Below are 19,478 nucleotides of genomic sequence, written 5' to 3' on the forward strand. Positions count from 1 at the left end.
CTGTTTTGCCCAGTTTTTAGAGTATTACCTGCATATGTACAGCACAGCATTGTTGAGAGGGCACTTGTCCATGTATTTGCTCCTTTGGTACTCGCCACAGTTCTGTGAAGCAGTCCAGTGTTTATTTCTGGTCCTTTACTTGCAGAGAGTAAACCAAGGCCTAGAAAAGTTACGTGAATTGCTTAAGGTCACATACTGACAAGGGACAGGTAGAATTTAAACCCAGGATTTCGGAACCTTGTTCAGTTCATATTTCACTATGCATCCTAGCATTCAATCCAATGGGCATTTATTGAATACTATGTTCCTAAAATAATAAGTTGCTATGGCCCTAAGTTGTATTCCCATTTTATATAGGAGGAAGAAATTGTAAGGAAGAACTATTAAAGTTGATATTTATATTTGTTAGTGCTTTGTTTCTTTCAGGGAAAATTCAACTAGCTACTTAGAGAGGAGAGTTAATAAATGGCTGAAAAATATGGAAGAGAACTACAATTTCTCTACAATCTTGCACATTTTAGGTGAAAGATGAGTGATTGCAATTACTTTTCCATCCCCTATTTTGTAAGACAACTGGTAGTTTATCCTATTGAGAAGTGTTTAATAGGATATACCTACTTAATAGCAATATTTGTCTTTTATTTCATCTGTTAGGTTTATATTGAGTGGTTTATGGTTTTTAGGAGGAAGGAATACCTGTAAAATGCATTTGGAAATGGTTGTTCTATAGTTTCAATGAAATTTGAGAAGATGCCTTTCAATTGTATATATCTCTTTATAGTATTTGCATACCAAATGTCCATTGCTGTCTGTATTTTGCAATGGGAGATAGAGAATATTTTTTGTCCTTAGCATTCTAAGACTTTCCATCTTAGATGTAAGATGTGATGTGATTCGTCTGATTTACTTTTTATATTAAAGTACAATATAGCTCAAGGCATTGCTTGGAAATGCAATCTAAAGATAGAGATAAACTTCATATGGTTTAGCAAGTTCTGTTTGGAGGGAGTATATAGAAATCGAGACAATATAATATTTGGTTTGATTTTCTGTTCAAAACTTTTCCATGGTAAGAACAATATTTTTCTACGTACATCTGTAAGCAACAATGATTACTTCAAAGCTTCTGAAGCCAAATATATGCCTGCATGCTCCAACACAGGTTGCTGAATTTATTACCAATACTTTTGGTAATGTATGCTGTGTATTACTGAGAATGAACAAGGAAAAGTTACAATGGTCTCTACCATCTGTGCAGGTTAATATTAAAATAACTTGTTTCACTTCTTCACCTGGCCTGCCTTCTTTCTGTAACTGCACTATTTACTTAAGGGGACAATTGAAGCATCGCTGTTTTATCTTAAGAATTTATAACATACCTAAGACCTTACCCTATAGAATTCTATAGTGAAATGAAACTATTTTCTTTTTCTTTTCCAGTTAAAACTCAGCTATTATTTAAAACAATCAAATCTGTAGACTACACCAATGACAATAAAACTATTCTCATCCCATGCTTAGTCACTAATTCAGAGGCAAAGAGCCTGAAAGAAATGTTGGTGAAGTGGAAATTCAAAGACAAATACATTTTCACCTATGATGGAGAGAAAAATGAAGCCCACCCCAACAGTGAATTTTCGAGTTCATACATCGTACCAGACGCACTACTAACAGGCAATGCCTCTTTGATGATGGACAAGAGCCATGCTGTCCCAGGAATTTACACTTGTGAAGTATCAGAATTAAGTAAAGAAGGCGAAACCACCATAGAACTAAAATATCCTGTTGGTAAGAATTTTATAATCTTCCCTTTTATTTGTCCTGCAGTTACCTAATCCTATTAGAAATGGGGCTAGGGACTCCTTTGAATCAAAAAGCAGTTTATGACTAATAAGTGATTATGTAATGTTTAGCAGCTTTAAAAATTATGAGATATGAGATTTACTTGTTGGTCTACTTTTCATAATAAAACTCCTTTGCTGTGTTATTTGTGTATTGTCAGGTTCTCGAACTTTTGTTCCAAGAACTGTTCTGCTGTTGTAAGGGGCCTGGTGTCATTTAATCTGCATTTCTGTTAGCTGCTCTCAAAAGTACAGTCTTTCATGTGAATAATTTTCCATGATCTTTCCAATGATGTAGCTTTTTTCATTACCTGTACTTTATTCAAAGGCTGAAAAATTCCAGCCATGCTACAGCTGGAAAGGATAGATTAGAAGGAGAATCATGAAGTCAAAAATGACGTCGCCATGATGATTCCTTGAGGTTTCCTGCTATGGTGTTTGTTCTTTTTCTTGGTCAAGATGAGGGAGAGCTAGGGATCCAAGAATTAATTTGAATTCAGTCTTCGTTATAGCACCATGATTGTGCCCTTCTTCACAGACTTGGGCAGGTGAGTTGCATAAAGCAGTAAAGCTAGCTGAAGTAAACAATCTGCTTTCTTTCTAGTCCTTGCCATGCCAGCTGATTACTTTAACCACATACAGGTGCATACTGACTTTCTATTTTGAAAGCTCAATGTAGAGCCACTAGTCATAGTACTTCTCCAGGATTAGACAAGCCTTTGAGAGCTTCTGCTTTAGATGGGATCACACCATTCAGTTGTATCAACTATTTGTTTTCTATTCTAGCGTTTCCTGTTATGAAATGTCTGTTACCAGATTGGAAATAGGGTGTTTATTCTGATGGAATATTTTGACATTGCTTAGGATTAGGAATCAGGACATCTGATTCTTCAACTTAACTATTTGCCTCTATTGAACTTGAGAAGTTACTTCACTGGGTCCAAGTTACCTCATCTCTACAATGGGGATGGAAAGAGATTCCTGCTTTCATGTATTCTCCAGTCGAACAAGCATCATGAGATCCCTATGTACCAGTCCTTTGTAAACCAGAGTACTTTTCAAATGTTAGCTGTCTTCCTGGGACATTTATTTTATGAAGTGAGGTACTGAGGTGTTGAAGATAGAGTGTCATGAGAGGGGTGTCTGTGTGGTGCAGCATGGGCAGGAGATGGGTATGAGCAGAATTTGGAAGGCTTTTCTGCTCAAAAATCTCTCCTACATTGGAAATTTCATTAACTCACAATGGGGGAGGGAGATTTTGGAATAGAGTGTAGGTCACTGAGAAGAGAATTGTAAACTTGAGACTTAAAGGCCATGAGATGGGATGAAGATTGATGGGAAAGGAATGCCAATCTCTGGAATAAAGACAAAGTTTGTAATTTTCCGTGTTATTGTTTCATCTTTGTTTTCATAGTCCCCTGATAAAATATGAACTATGCTTACTGTTGGGCCGTTAAAATGTGAAAGTGGTGTTTTGTTGTAGAGAATGTAGAAGATTCTACCAGAGGTCTCAGACATTTGGCTTGAACCCATTTTTATTTTTTGAAAGAGTTATAGAATCACATGAAGTTTCAAAGATTGAATGGAGAGGTCCTGTGTAATTTTACACAGCTTCCCCCAGTGGTTACATTTTATGTAACAGTAGTTAAATGCCAAAAGCAGACAGTTCACATTGGTACAATGTGTATATATTTGTTTTTCTTTTTATCATTTGTGTACGTTTCTGTAATGAACACCACAATCAAAATATAGAACCATTCCATTAACACAAATACCTGCATCATGCAAGCCCTTTATAGTCACCTGCTCCCTTACTATCCCTAAGCTGGAAAGCGCAATTTGTTCTCCATATCAATACTTTGGTCATTTCAAAAATAAATAAATAAATAAATAAATAAATAAATAAATAAATAAATAAATAAATAAATAAATAAATAAATTACACACACACACACACACACACACACACACACACACACAGCAACCAGAACTGAGGAACTACCAGCATTACCGGAATGACTAGTGGCTATGACCTGCACTGGGAGGCCAACCAGCCAGATCCAGGCAACAATCAGCACTCCCACCCTCCCTGCTCAATGCTCCAAGCTGGCAAGGCCCTGATCAGCCACTGCAACACATTGATAGGGGGTGGGGCTTTCTGGCCAACTGCACCCGGCCCCGCCCCCCCCTGCCTGCCCTGCCCAATCTGCCCCCATTGAGGCAGGCCTGCAGGACCCCACCCATGCATAAATTTGTGCACTGGGCCTCTAGTGTTAAATATAAGTATGTAACCTTTTTTAAAAAAATATATTTTATTGATTTTTTACAGAGAGGAAGGGAGAGGGATAGAGAATTAGAAACATCGATGAGAGAGAAACATCGATCAGCTGCCTCCTGCACACACCCTACTGGGGATGTGCCAGCAACCAAGGTACATGCCCTTGACCGGAATCAAATATGGGACCTTTCAGTTCACAGGCCAATGCTCTATGCACTGAGCCAAACCAGGTAGGGCTATGTAACCTTTAGAGACTGGCTTTTTTTTTTAAATTAAGCACAATGCCCTTTATATCTATTCATGCAACAGCTTCATGTAGCAATTTCTCTCTCTCTCTCTCTCTCTCTCTCTCTCTCTCTCTCTCTCTCTTTCTCTCTCTCTCTCTCTCATTCCACGCTATGTGTATATCACACCTTATTGAACCATCCACTTACTATAGCACGTCTTGGTTGCTTTCAGTTGTTTTGTGCTATTACTCATGACATTTTTATAAATAATCATGTATAGTTTTTATGTGTACATAGTCTTCATTTATCTGGATAAACACATAGAACTACAACTACTGGGTCGTATGTAAGTACATGCTTAGTTTTTGAAGAAACTGCCAAACTGTATTCCAGAGTGGTTGTTCCATTGTTCATTCCCATCAGCAACATAGGAGTGATGTAGTTCCCCCACATCCTTGCCAGCATCTGGTGTTGTCATACATTTGCAACATTTTTTAAGGGAAAAGAAAGAAACTCCTCTGCCCAAAACGGTTAATTGAAGCAGGTTCCTGCAAAGTTATTCTGATGAATTTACTCACCATGTGAATCCTGGGGATTTAGGCAGTGGAATCCATTTTTACTGTTGTGTTTTGTTTTGTTTTTTTGTTTTGTTTTGTTTTTTTGCAAATATAGACATAAATGAGAACTAGAAATTGCTTAATAGAGAATTCTACCTAGTGGAATATGGATTAATGGAGGCCAATCTTTATTCCCTTTGAGGGAGCACAAGGACTAAATATGTGAAAATATTCTCATTGAGATACTTTCATATCTCTCTGGTACCTGTGCAGACTATATATAGTACAATGGAAGCGGCATAAAACTTAAATTTAGAAAGCTTTTTTCTGTATTTCACCATTTTGTAATTTAAGAAAACTTAGGTAAGGAATTCAACTTTTCTGGTCATTAGTATTATGTATAAAATGGGGATATTATCTTCATCAAAAGATTGTTTGGAATGTAAATATGTTTGTCTTACTTTCAAAAGATTAATGAGTGCTTACTATGTGACAGGCACTATACTAGGCCCTTTGGATTTAATGGTGACTAAATCAGGATCCCTGATTTCAGTGAAGTGATAACAGTTTAAATAAGAGGAATAAAATGACATAAAATTTATTTGAGCACATGCCAGATGTTTTATATAGGGTCCCATGACTTCAGGAACCTTGGAAGATTGATATAGGTCTTAACATTCAACAGCAGAGAGATTTAGGGTTCTTGTTCAAAGTCAGAGTCATAGCCAGGACATTAACCTAGTTCTATCTTCACAACCCAGTATAGTTTCTGTTAAAACACGTTGTACACAATCGAATACTAAATGTAATCCTATCTAATAATAGACAAACATGGTAATTGACTATACCTCCGCTACACTTCCCATTGGCTAATCAGCAGGATATGCAAATTAACTGCCAACAAAGATGGCCGCTGGCAGCCACGCAGCTGAAGCGAACACGAGGCTTGCTTGCTCCAGTGATGGAGGAAGGCATGGTTCCCTGCCTGCCATGGCCCAGCTCTGAGCTCCAGAAGCAACAATGTTTCAATTATAGAAGCCAAACAAACCCCAGATACCTGCTTTCAGCCAGCCACGGCCTCAGAGCTGGAGCCGGGCCTCAGAGCTGGAGCCGGCTCTCAGCTCCAGTGACAGCTATAGAAGGTAAATAAATCCCAGATTTTAAAAAGAAAAAAAGAGGCTGGGAGCTTCAGTTGCCCGCCAGCCTGAAAACAGCCATCAGCCCCTCACCCAGGCTGGCCAGGCACCCCAGTGGGGAACCCCACCCTGAAGGGGGTGTGACCAGCTGCAAACAGCCATCAGCTCGTCATCCACGCTGGCCAGGCACCCAAGTGGGACCCCTCACCTTGATCCGGGACACCCTTCAAGGCAAACCAGCTGGCCCCCACCCATGCACCAGGCCTCTATCCTATATAGTAAAAGGGTAATATGCAAACTGACCCTAACAGCAGAAACACTGGGAATGACTGGTCACTATAACACACACTGACCACCAGGGGGCAGACGCTCAATGAAGGAGCTGCCCTCTGGTGGTCAGTGAGCTCCCACATGGGGGAGCACTGCTCAGCCACAAGCCATGCTGATGGCTGTCAGTACAGCAGTGGTGGTGGGAGCCTCTCTGCCTCCTCAGCAGTGCTAAGGATGTCCGACTGCAGCTTAGGTCTGCTCCCCGCTGGCAAGTGGACATCCTTTGAGGGCTGCCGGGCTGCCAGAGGGATGTCTGATTGCCATCTTAGGCCTAATCCTCCGGGGAGCAGGCCTAAGCCAGCAAGTGGTCACCCCCGAGGGGTCCCAGACTGCGAGAGGGCACAGGCCAGGCTGAGGGACCCCCTGCCCCCGAGTGCACAAATTTTTACACACCGGGCCTCTAGTGAATAGTTATAAAATCTGTCATTAATGTCTATACTCATATTATCAGTAATACGATAACTTGTGAGCTTAAGATTTTGCATTTTTCCAAGTAAGCTCCTAGTGTTTATGTTTAAGGCCAGTTCAAGTTCAGCTGAGATTCCGTTTCCATCATTGTCAACATGATATACATTATGTTCATGATGTTGACATGAAGGCATTGCAAGATCCTTATGTTAGTTTTCTAGTGCTGTGTAACAAATTCACCAGCTTTAAACAGCTCCCGTCTATTAGAGCACAGATTCTGGTCACGGTGTGCCTGGGGTCTAAAAGAAAGGCGTTTCCAGGCTGTATTCTCAAATGGGTACTGTTCCAAGCTCACATGTTTGTGGCAGAATTTAGTTCCTGGTGATTGTAGGACTGAGGTCCCTGTTTCTATGCTGGATGTCTGCTCTGGACTTTTCTCAGATCTTAGAGGTTTCTCATTCCTTGTCATACAGCCTCTTCCACACTTCAAGCCAGCAAAGGAATGCCATCCTCTCATTGAACCCTTCTGACATGTTGTATTTCTTAAGCCAGGAAGAGCACAAATCCTCTTTAGGGCTCACTTCACTAGGTCAGTCCTCTCCAAGGACAATCTCTTTTTCTTAAAGTCAAATGATTGAGGATCTTAATCACACCAAGCAAAATCCCTTTGGTCATGTGAGACAACAATCCTGGGGATGAAATCCATTCTATTCACAGTCCCACCTGAACTGCAAGGGAAAGAAATTATAAAAGGCTGATTTGACCTAGCCGGTTTGGCTCACTGGATAGAGTGACGGCTTGGGGACTGAAGGGTCCCAGGTTCGATTCCGGTCAAGGGCATGTATCTTGGTTGCAGGCACATCCCCAGTAGGGGATGTGCAGGAGGCAGCTGATCAATGCTTCACTCTCATCGATGTTTGTAACTCTCTATCCCTCTCCCTTCCTCTCTGTAAATAATCAATAAAATATATATTTTTAAAAATAAATAAAAATAAAAAGCTGATTGCAGGGATTCTGGATTTGATTAAATAACTGAGGGTATAGCAATTCATTGCCTCAGAAAAGCCATCACAATCCTAAAATGTCAAGTTAATATGTGGCTTGAATTTTAGTGTAACTTTATTGTGACCTTCGTTTGTGGAAACTGATGTTCTCTGTGTTTGTGAAGGTTTACCATGTTCAGGCGTACCTCAGATATGCTGCAGGTTCAGTTCCAGACCACAACAATAAAATAAATAATGCAATAAATCAAGCTGTAATCTTTTTGCTGGTGGAGGGTTTGTCCTTCAATTAGTAAAAACGGCAACATCAATGAAGCACAATAAGCAAAGCACGATAAAATGAGGTATGCCTCTATATATTTGAAGATGCCCACTAAATTGATTGGAGTGATTTATTCATTTTTTGGTTATCCCATTTTGTACACAGTGGTAAGAGAAATGAAGTGGTGGGTGTTTATAATATTTCAGCTTGGCAACAAAATTTAAATAGTCTCGAGGGTGATTGCTGGAGCAGCGAGAAGGCTGGAGAAGGGAATGGGGACTGTGAAAAGAACGGGGAACAGGGGCCACACGGAGAGCTTCAGAGGAAAGGGAGATCCGAGTGACAGCTCCCAGACCCCTGGAGGGATCCAGCCAGTGTTTGTCTCAGCTCTGCCCTCTGCCAGCTTCGGATCGATACTTCATACTTCGCTTTTCTTGCCTATAAATTGGACTGTCAAACCCCGCGTCGTGGCTCGGTGGTTGAGCATTCACCTAGGATGCCCAGGTTGTGGCTGGATTCCCAGTAAGGGTTGTGCAGCCTGATGTTTCTCATTGATGTTTCTCTCTTTTCCTCTCCCTTCATCTTTTCCCCCTAAAATCAGTAAAAACACTAGAAATACAATAAAATAAAATTAGCCCAGCCAAAAATAAATAAATTAAATAGTCTCTTAATAACATTTCTTTGCCTTTTCACTAAAGGGGTTTATCTTCCTGGGAGCCACTGTACCTGACCAGGAATTGGGAGAGAGTAATGGGCACAGTTGTCAGCGATAGAGCGAGTGGAATGGCAGCATGGATGCCCTTGGTTTATTTTTCTTATTCCTAAGCTGGAATACTAACTGATATTCTTCTGAGTCCTTTTTAAGCTTTATTTATTTATATATTTATTTAGTGCCATTGAAGTTTAGAGCTCAAGGGAACCTTAGGGAACTATCTTGCCATCTTCTCCCATTGGGGAACAAGAGTAAAGTCATCTGGCAGTACTACCACACCAACTCAATGGCTTAATGGGAATATAAGTGGCTTCATAGAAAAAGGTTGAGTTCCTCCCCATAATCTCATTTGGTGTTTGAACATCAGAGTCAACAATCTTCCAACTCTTTTCACCTTAACAAGTTAGAGACAGTAACACATTCACGTAAATTACAGCAGAGATTTGTAAGTGATTTTAAACTGAGAGAATCATGGACAACAACCCCATGCCCAAACACACAAATACACACATATACTTACCATGGGGAATATATTAAAATCTTGGGGTGGAATCTGAGATTAAGGAGTGCGTGAAATTTGAATAAACCCCCGGTGATTCTGATAGGCTTCATTTAAGAATGGCTTAGACCATATTTTGTGTTCTGTAATCCCACCCTCTTCTGTCATTGAAATATCTCTCACACTTATTTCTACACAGAGGCTTGGAGTCATCTAGGCTATTTTGCCATCTAATTCAGGAATTGATTTTATCACACCCCAGGTTATTGGTCATTCAAACTTCTTACCTACATGCTTGTTGGAATGAGACTGTTACTTCCTAAAAGTCTCTTATAAGGCCGTTCCAGTTCTGTACATCAAGCTAAAGTTTGCAATCCTGAAAGTTCCCACTTACTAGGAGGGCTATAGTGTTTCTCTCCCAAGTTTATTCTTCTCTAAGGAAAAGCTCCCCTCCCCACCATCAAAAACCATCCCAGCTGGTTTCCCAAGAGCTGAGGTGGTCACCCAGGTGGCCTCTTATTCACATATTTAAGAGTACTCCATTTTCTATTTTTGTTAATCCTCAACCAGATCATATTTTTTCCATTGCTTTTTTTTTGTTAGAGAATGAAAGATGGAAATGTGGAAAGGAGTGAGGATATGGGGAGGGAAAAAGAAAGAGAAAGGGAGAGAGAGAGAAAGAGAGAATCATCCATGTAACAGAAAGACTTTCTGGTACTTGCCCTGACGGACGCAGGGATCAAACCTGCAATCCAGATACATGTCTTTGTCTGGGAATCAAATCAAGGACCCTTCCCTGTTCAAACAGATGCCCTAACACAGTGATGGCGAACTTTTTGAGTTCGGCGTGTCAGCATTTTGAAAAACCCTAACTTAACTCTGGTGCCCTGTCACATATAGAATTTTTTTGATATTTGCAACCATAGTAAAACAAAGATTTATATTTTTGATATTTATTTTATATATTTAAATGCCATTTAACAAAGAAAAATCAACCAAAAAATGAGTTCGCGTGTCACCTCTGACACGCGTGTCATAGGTTCGCCATCACAGCCCTAACCACTTAGTGACTTCTGCCAGGGCAAGATTACTCCATTTTCTGCACAAAAGTACATCAGGTACTTAGCCTCAGCAGCTCCCAGTATAAAACAGAGCATCATTCCAACTCTAAGTGTGAAGGCTGTAGACAGTCCTTCCTGGTCACTCTTCGTTAGGGGGTCCTTTGGTCTCAGGGACAGCTGACAGCCTTATTGAGCCAACCAGCTGCTCTGTGGTGCACAGTGTCCCAATCCTCTAAGTCTGGTGGGTGATTCTTTCATATCCATATACCCAGCAGTTGGAGGAGAATCCAACAGTCCCTTTGGTAGCCTCAGGGTGTCTAAGTGGCCAGTCACATCATGACCATCTTAATTATGAACCATTGTGTTAGTGAGGTGTCTCTTTTCCTTTCTTTTTTCAATCGTTAGAAAAATAAAACAATCAAAATCAATGGAGCAATGCTTTCCATCAGTCACAGCAACACATTTATTAAACCCCTTCTGTTTACCTTGTTGAATGGGAAGTCTTAGAGGAGGGAATACTTAAATAACTCTGATTTTAAAGAAATAATAATTTTGAGGGAAAGAGGTTTAACACAAGGGAACCATGAACAGTTACATAGTATATAATGCACTGAGAGTGGAAATGTAATTTCCTGGGTTTTATGACTATGAGGATGGAGTTGATGGAGGAGATGCCATGGGTAGAGGATTTGGAGAAGTGGGGTATTATGGTGGGAAATTGCTTTCTCCTTCAGCAGGTAAGAGAAAAACAACCAAAGGAGCAGACAGGCTATGCAGCCCATTAGAGTAGCCACCAGAGACTGACTTTGTGACAAGAGAGTTGATCATTTAGGATAAATGTTACTGTTAGTTTTACAAGATTTTTTGCTTCAGTTTGAATGTTGTGCCTGTGTCATTCAGTGAGATACTAAATGAAAGTGAAGGGATTAGTCAAAAACTCTATATGCATTAACACAGACCACTGTGTGGTGATAGCCAGAGCTAAAGGCACGTGGGTGGAGTGGAGGTTGTCAGAGGGAAGAGGGAATGGGGACAGAAGGATGCAGAGTGTAGATGATATTTCATTGAATTGTACACTTGAAAACTGTATAGTTTTGGGAACTAATGTCACTCCAATAAATTCATTTTTTTAAAAGGAAGGCCTTCTTTATACTGTAGCTCATAGCCACATTTTTTTCAAACAGGAGAGGACATTGGAGGGAGGAACCTGGGGCCCAGGATGGAGCAAGAAGGAGGAGAGGAGCCTTGGAGAGGGGCGGGGACAGTGAAGACCCAGTGAGCCAGAGCACACACTCCAAGCCTCTCATGGAGAGGGATGCTGGACCCTAGTGCTGGGATGGTGGTGGGCAAGGTCAGGCTTGCCCTTGAACCCTGGCTTTCTTCACCTCCTGGCTTGGGGTCTTGGCTGAGCCTTAAGGAACGTGGATGAGTCCACGAATCTGAGGGTCTCCCTTCAGTGGCCACATTGTCTGGGCTGGAAGCAGGTGTCAGTGACCATAGTTGTTGGTGTGGCCTGCAGCCTGGGTGGTGGGCCCAGCTTGTGGTGGGCGGCAAGGCAGGGTTCTGGCTGTGAGGCTGCTGGCTCCCCCAGACACTGCCCTGGCTCTGAAAACAGAGTTGGCCCCTGTTGGTGCTGTTGCTGCTGGGCTGGGCGAGCCTAGGTGAGTGGCGGGGATTCTGGCTCTGAGGGCCCGAAGGTTGTGCACTGTGCCTGGCTGGTCCCTCAGCTCCCTGGACTGGGTGGCCAGTGCTGGAGCATGGGCCCTGCACCCCCGGGGTACTTACAGCCTTCTTTCCTTCCTTCCTCCCTCCCTTCCTTTCTTCCTTCCCCCCTACCTTCCCCTCCCTCCTCTTCACCTTCCCTGGTGAAGACAGCCAGCTCATCTTCCTTTCCTTGCTCTGGGCCTTCAGACACAGGCACCAGAAAGACTCCACACCAAGCACCTCAAGCTGAAATTAACTAGAGAGAAAGGGGCGATCAGAGGTGAGTGGGTGGCAGCTGTTGGGGTTCCCTCTCTTTAGCACCCCCTTCCCTCCTAGGCACTTAAATGCACTGGGGATGAAGAGAGGGGAGAGGGGCAGTAGGAGAGGCTGGCTTCTTGAGATGGAAGTGCACATCCTGGCAAGTCTGCAAGATGGGATTTTTTTTTTTTTTTCTGTTTGCTCACCCACATGAACATAGGAGGTAAGGGAGACATACCTGAAACAATTTTTATTTCCAACACACCATTTAATCAGAAGAATCTCTTGCCCCCCCCCCCTTTTTTAAATTTATGAAACCCTAGAAATAGACTTCCTGGAAACTCTCTCAACCTCCCGCCCCACCAACCACTTTAAAACAGTCCAACGAGCACATTCAAGTTCCCCCCTGTATTTGGAGGAACCTTTTAACAGCAATAGATTTCCCTTCAAATATGAAGACAATTTGCAGTCAAGTGGAATTTGGTGATTTTCTAAGCCAAAGGCATTTTGGCCCCAAGCTTTTGGAAACTATTATTTTTTAAAAAAACGTGTGCTCCATAAAAACTGAGGATGTGTGTGTGTGTGTGTGTCTATAGGCTATGCCTGTCACATGTCACATGGAAAGACCCTTTTGTTAACTTTTTCTAAGATGCAAACTGAGTTTGAGTAATAGTGAAGCTCAACTGTTATATTTAATTCTAGATTTTAGACTTACTTACATTTAACTGATTATTATCCTCCCTGTGCCATTCATAAAGCCTTGTGACTGGCTATTTTCAAGATGCTCTTAGGATCCTGCTTACCACTTTCCCCATTCTCCAGAAATCCTGGGACATTGGAGCTGTTCATAATCACTATGTCTATCATCTGAAGTGTTGATATTAGATAAAGTAGTGTTCCCTGTCATTATCATTAATGGCTCATTGCTGTTGCTACCAAAATAACTAAAATAATACTGCTTTCAGAAAACTGTTTCCTGATCAGAATGCATATTGAACCACATTATAAATTGTGATGTAATATCACTAAATCAGACTGTAAGCATCAACCGCTATTCTGAAGAATAAAAATGATAGGAGATCCATGATGGTGGCCGATGGAATGGCAGTCAGAAAGATAGAATGAGCGAGTGAGAGCCAAAGGAGAGTGGGTGGATGTATGGGGAGTGTACGTATTTGTGAGTGAGGGACAGTTATATTCCATGGGACTGGCAGGGACTGGCAGACAAAGATTCCCTGGCCATGCAGCCTCTACTACTGCTGAAATCTCTCCCAGAGTGGCTGGCTCTCCCGCAGAGACCATGCCATCTTGAAGGGGAGAGCGGCTATGATTAGAAGCCTAGCCTTTCCTTCATCTGGGAAGACCTTGGATACCTCCCAAGACCCTGCAGCCACAATGCCCAGGGACCAGCTGCCTCAGCTGCAAACCCATGAACACTGAGACTCCAGCCTCCCCGGCCGTGGGTGCCTAAAAATTTGTCCAGGGGAGACAAGGTGGCAGCTAAAAACGCGAATTTGTCCTGCACCTTCTCACAGAGCAGATAGAAGAAACAGCTGAATCGAACAATATCCACCCAGAATTGGCAAATTAAACACAGCTGGTGAAGCAATCTGTGGACAGGAATGTCAGAGATAGCCTGGAGAGAGGTGGGATCTGGGATCCGGGCTGGAGGGAGAAATGCATGCAGCCAGGACTAGAGTTTCAAAGGGAGACTGTGCCCCACAAAATCAGCGGCTCTTGGGGTCAGTGTAGCCCTCAAATGCGGAAGGGGGTCCACAGGGCTGCTGGCAGTGGGGGGCTCTAGATCTAAGCACACAGCCATGGGAGACTGCACCCAGAAAGGCAGCCTCAAGTTCTATACTGACCACACAGTACCAGGGGTAGAAAGACATGAGGCGGTGCAGTTTCTTTGTCCTTATAAACTCCTTTCTTTTACTTGCTAAACCCAGTGCATAGGATCTTTCAATTAAAAATACTCACCAAGATGGCAGGGGAAGGTGGTTTTTGTGGAAACTGGAGAGCAGAATAGGGAGAGACAAGCAGAAAACCAACTCTGGAACAGTCCGTCCCTCCAATGCAGTCTTGAGCCTGGCAGGGACAGGAAGAGTCTAAACAGCCCCAAGGAGCCCTGGGGGATTGGGTTGATGGGGCCATTTGGTCTCAGAAAGTAATACAGAAACACTGCCACCTAGAGACTGTGTCAGAAATAAACGCTTGTGTAAATACAACTGAAGGCAGGCAAAGAAACAGAGTGAGCAGAGTGATCCCACCTGCTTGAAACCGAGATTATGGTTTATGACACAGAGGAGCGTTGGATTGCTGAGAACTTCAACATTGTGCTGACTACCAAACAGGAAACAGATACGCCAAGTCAAACAGTAGAGAGGGGGTCTTAAACCAGTGCCCATTGGTCACTGAAGCTCTGCTGAAGTGAATGAACTGCAATACTTCACTTTTTTATTTTTTATCTTATACTTAAGAAACTAAAATTTTTTCTTCAATTTATTTTACTTTTTATTTTTATCATTATTTCACTCTATCTCAATTTTTCCTTTATGCCAACACTTTCTTCCTCACTTTTCCCCTTTTTCATGTTTCTCTTCCCCTGTTCCTGCTTTAGTTTTTCTCTATCCTTTCTTTTTACTCACTGTTAAAAAATGATCTTATTCATATGTCTAATTGTCTCTCCCCTGCTCCAAGTCCATACACACTTCTCTTTTCTCTTTCTTCACTAGCCAATTTTTTTTTATTTTTCCTTCTTTTCACTTTCTTTCTTTATTGTTGTTTGTTTGATTATTTGTTAGATTGTTTTTTGTTTTTTATTTTTTTATGCTTCTGTTTTTCTTCACCTCACTATTTCTTATCTTCTACTAATAACTTAATCAGTTTCAATCACCAACTCAGGCCTATCTGCTCTCTATTCTCTTTTTCTAAAAATAGATGAATACATAGATAGATAGATTAGATAAAGGGAAAATATATATATATTTTATCAATTTACTTTATTTTTTAAAATATTTTGTTCTTTTCTTTTCTTCTTATACACTCATTCTCTTTCTACCTCCTCTATACTGAATTCTGGACATTTTTTCATTCATTCAATTCCTTGAGCTTACCTTCTGGAAATGAGCTCTGTCTCATCAGATTCAGCTCCCCTCCTTCTTTTCTGTGTGTTTGTTGTTTGCAATTTCTTTGGATTAGTTGTTGGGTTTTTGGAGTTTTCTCCCCATATACATATAATTTTTCCACTTCTTTTTCTTTTCTCTCTTACCTTTTTTCCTTTTCTCAATGTCATTTTATCACTCTTTTATCTCCCATAATTCGCTTTTCTCTGGTGGTCACCTTTATTTGGGGTTATTGGTATCATGAATGAATTCGTGTTTTGTGCCCTCTGTGTTGTGTCTTGTCAAGTTGTATTTTGGGTCTTTAAGTCAATGTGGTAGAGAGTGAGCCACATATGAGACAACCTGAGGAGAGGGAACATGGGGAGACAAATAACAGCCCCCATACAAAAGAAAAAGAAGGAATTACTGGAAAAGGAGGTAAATGAAATGCAGACAAGCAGTTTGTCAGAGAAAGAATTCAGAGCAATGGTCTTATGGATGCTGAAAAGGATGGAAGACAAATTCAACAACATGTGTAAGAACCAAGAGGAAATGAAGAACTAAGAAGTAATGGAGAATGACATAACTGCAATTAATAAAACAATAGAAAGCATCAACAGTAGACTAGGAGAAGTTGAGGACTGCATCAGTGACTTAGGAGACAAGGTAGGAAAAAAATCCCAATCAGAGCAGCAACTGGAAAAAAAACCAAACTTTAAAAACAGGAGGAGAGCCTAAGGGAGCTTTGGGACAACACAAAATGAAACAACATCTACCTAATAGGGGTGCTAGAAGGAGAGGAAACTGAGCAAGGAATAGGAAACCTGTTTGAAGAAGTAATGACAGAAATCTTCTCTGATATTGGGAAGAAAACACTCACACAACTCCAAGAAACTCACAGAATCCCAAACAAGATAAACCCAAAAATACCAACAACAAGACACATTATAATTAAATTGGCAGACACTAATGACCAAGTAAGAATCTTAAAGGCTGCCAGAGAGAGACAAAAAGTTATTTATAAGGGATCTCTCATCAGACTATCACCTGATTTCTCAACAGAAACACATAAGGCCAAAATATATGGGGCACATTGAAAGCAGTCTTGAGAGAGAAGTTAATAGCTCTACAGGTCTACCTCAAAAAACAAGAAAAAATGGTAATTATCTAACCCTACAACTTAAAGAGTTAGAAAGAGAGCAACAAGAAAAGCCCAGCATAAGCAGAAAGAACGAAATATTAAAGATTAGAGTGGAAATAAATGACATAGAGACAAATGAACAAAACAAATAAACAAACAAGAAAACAATACAAAATATTAAAACCAAGACCTGCTTTTATGAAAGGATAAACAAGATTGATGAATCTCTAGCCAGACTCACCAAGAAGCAAAGAGAGAGGGCCCAAATAAACAAAATCAGAAATGGAAGAGGTGAAATAACAACCAATCCCACAGAAATACAAACGATTATGAAAAAATAATATGAACATTTTGTCTATTCCAACAAAATGGATAACCCAGATAAAATGGACATATTCTTAGAAAAATACAAGCTCCCAAAACTCAACCAAGAAGAGTCAAAAAACCTGAATAGGTTGATAACTACTGAAGAAATTGAAACAGCAATCAAAAATCTTCCAGCAAACAAAAGCCCTGGTCTGGATGGCTTTATAGGGGAGTTCTACCAAGCATTCAGAGAAGAACTAAAACCTATCCCCCTCAGACTATTCCAAAAAATCAAGATGAAGGCACACTTCCAAGCTCTTTCTATGAATCCAGCATTACCCTAATTCCAAAACCAAATAAAGACACTGCAAAAACAGAGAACTACAGGCCAATATCCTTGATGAACAAAGATGCTAAAATCTCCAACAAAATTCTAGCAAGTCAGATTCAGCATTACATTAGAAAGATCATACACCATGACCAAGTGTGATCTATTCTGGGGATACAAGGATGGTTCAATATCCGCAAATTAATAAATGTGATACATCACATAAACAAACTGAGAGACAAAAATCACATAATCATATCAATTGATGCAGAAAAAGCATTTGCAAAATCCAACACACTTCCTTGATAAAAACTCTCAGCAAAGTGAGAATAGAGGGATCATACCTCAACATAATAAAAGCCTTATATGACAAACCTACAGCCAACTTTATACTCAATGGCCAAAATGTAAAACCATTTTCCCTAAGAACAGGAATAAGACAGGGATGCCCACGTTCACCACTCCTGTTCAATAAAGTACTGGAAGTACTGGCCACAGAAATCAGAGAAGAAGAAGAAATAAAAGGCATCCAAATTGGAAAAGAAGAAGTAAAGCTGTTCTTATTTGCAGATGACATGATACTGTACATGCAAAGTCCCAAAGAATCCATAAAAAACTACTAGACTTAATAAATGAATTTGGCAATGTAGCAGGATACAAAATTAACACACAGAAATCTATGGCCTTTTTATACACCAATAATGAACTCACAAAAAAGAAACTAAAAAAACAAGTCTATTTACCACTGCACAAAAAACATTAAGATACCAATGAATAAACCTAACTAAGGAGGTAAAAGACCTATACTTGGAAAACCACAGGGCATTGAATAAAGAGATAGAGGAAGATATAAACAAATGGAGGACATACCATGTTCATGGATTGGTAGAATCAACATCATTAAAATGTGTATACTACCCAAAGCAATCTACAGATTCAATGCAACCCCATGAAAATATCAATGGCATATTTCAAAGACCTAGAATAAACACTCCAAAAATTAATCTGGAATAAAAAAAAAACCCTGAATATCCATAGCAATCCTGAGAAAAATTAACAAAGTTGGAGGGATCACAATACCAGATATCAAGCTATATTACCACACCATGGTCCTCAAAATTGCCTTGTACTGTCACAGGAACAGGCATATAGACTAATTGAACAGAACAGAGAACCCAGAAATTAACCCAAGCCATTATGCTCAATTAATATTTGACAAAGGTGGCAAGACCATACAATGGAGTCAAGACAGTCTCTTCAATAAATGGTGCTGGGTAATTTGTTCAGATATATGCAAAAAAATGAAACTAGATCACCAACTTACACCATATACAAAACCAAACTCAAAATGGCTAAAGGACTTAAATGTAAGATGGGAAACCATAAAAATCTTACAAGACTCCATAGGCAGAAAAATAGCAGACATATGTCATAGCAATATCTTTACCAACACAGTTCCTAGGGCAATAGAGACTAAAGACAAAGTAAAGAAATGGGACCACATCAAAATAAAAAGCTTTTGCACAGCAAAAGAAACCATCAACAAAACAGTAAGAAAGCCCACTGCATGGGTGAACATATTTGTCAATGCTATTTCAGATAAGGATTTACTCTCCAAAATTTACAGAGAATTCATACAACTTAACAAAAGGAAGATAAAAAAAAAATCCAATAAAAAAATGGACAAAAGACCTGAATAGACACTTTTTGAAAGAGGACATACAGAAGGCCCAGAGACATATGTAAACTGCTGCAGTCTTTTTGCAGCAAGGGTTCAGGAATCTGGAGAAAGGCTGTGCATAATTGGAGAGAGACTAGACAAGAAATATAAATTTGGAAGGCATTGGGGGAAGCCAGACAGAAACCCTTCTCTAGTGGAATGGGCTCTCTGTCCAGACCAGGGGTGGGCAAACTTTTTGATTCGAGGGCCACAATGGGTTCTTAAACTGGACCGAGAAGGCCGGAACAAAAGCATGGATGGAGTGTTTGTGTGAACTAATATAAATTCAAAGTAAACATCATTACATAAAAGGGTACGTCTTTTTTTTTTTTTTTTTTTTTAGTTTTATTCATTTCAAACGGCAGTCCTGCCAGCAGGCGTATTTTGCCCACAGACCCATGGCTTTTTATTCACACATTTTGCCCTTTAGCAAAGCAAATATACATATCAAAGGTAAAGTTTGGTAAACAATAAAGGATTATCAGGTTAGGGGAATTGCCCTCAGCTGTTTGGCAGCAAGTAATAAATAATATGCAGATCTTCTGCCCTGCTGAAGATGTCTATCAGCCTTCTCAGGAACTTCTCACATTTATTATGCTAACTAC

General features: G+C 40.5%; 1 protein-coding gene across 1 annotated transcript in view; it reads left to right on the plus strand.

Annotated features, from left to right (window-relative positions):
- LOC132229629 (uncharacterized) overlaps positions 1-19,478 on the plus strand; it is a 93,747-nt gene that overhangs the window by 26,936 nt on the left and 47,333 nt on the right. The window contains exon 3 of the mRNA XM_059686179.1: positions 1,441-1,788. Within this exon, the coding sequence (XP_059542162.1) occupies positions 1,441-1,788 (348 nt within the window). The remainder of the gene's footprint in view (positions 1-1,440; positions 1,789-19,478) is intronic.

This window comes from Myotis daubentonii, chromosome 3 (genome assembly GCF_963259705.1).
Source record: "Myotis daubentonii chromosome 3, mMyoDau2.1, whole genome shotgun sequence".
Taxonomy (NCBI): domain Eukaryota; kingdom Metazoa; phylum Chordata; class Mammalia; order Chiroptera; family Vespertilionidae; genus Myotis; species Myotis daubentonii.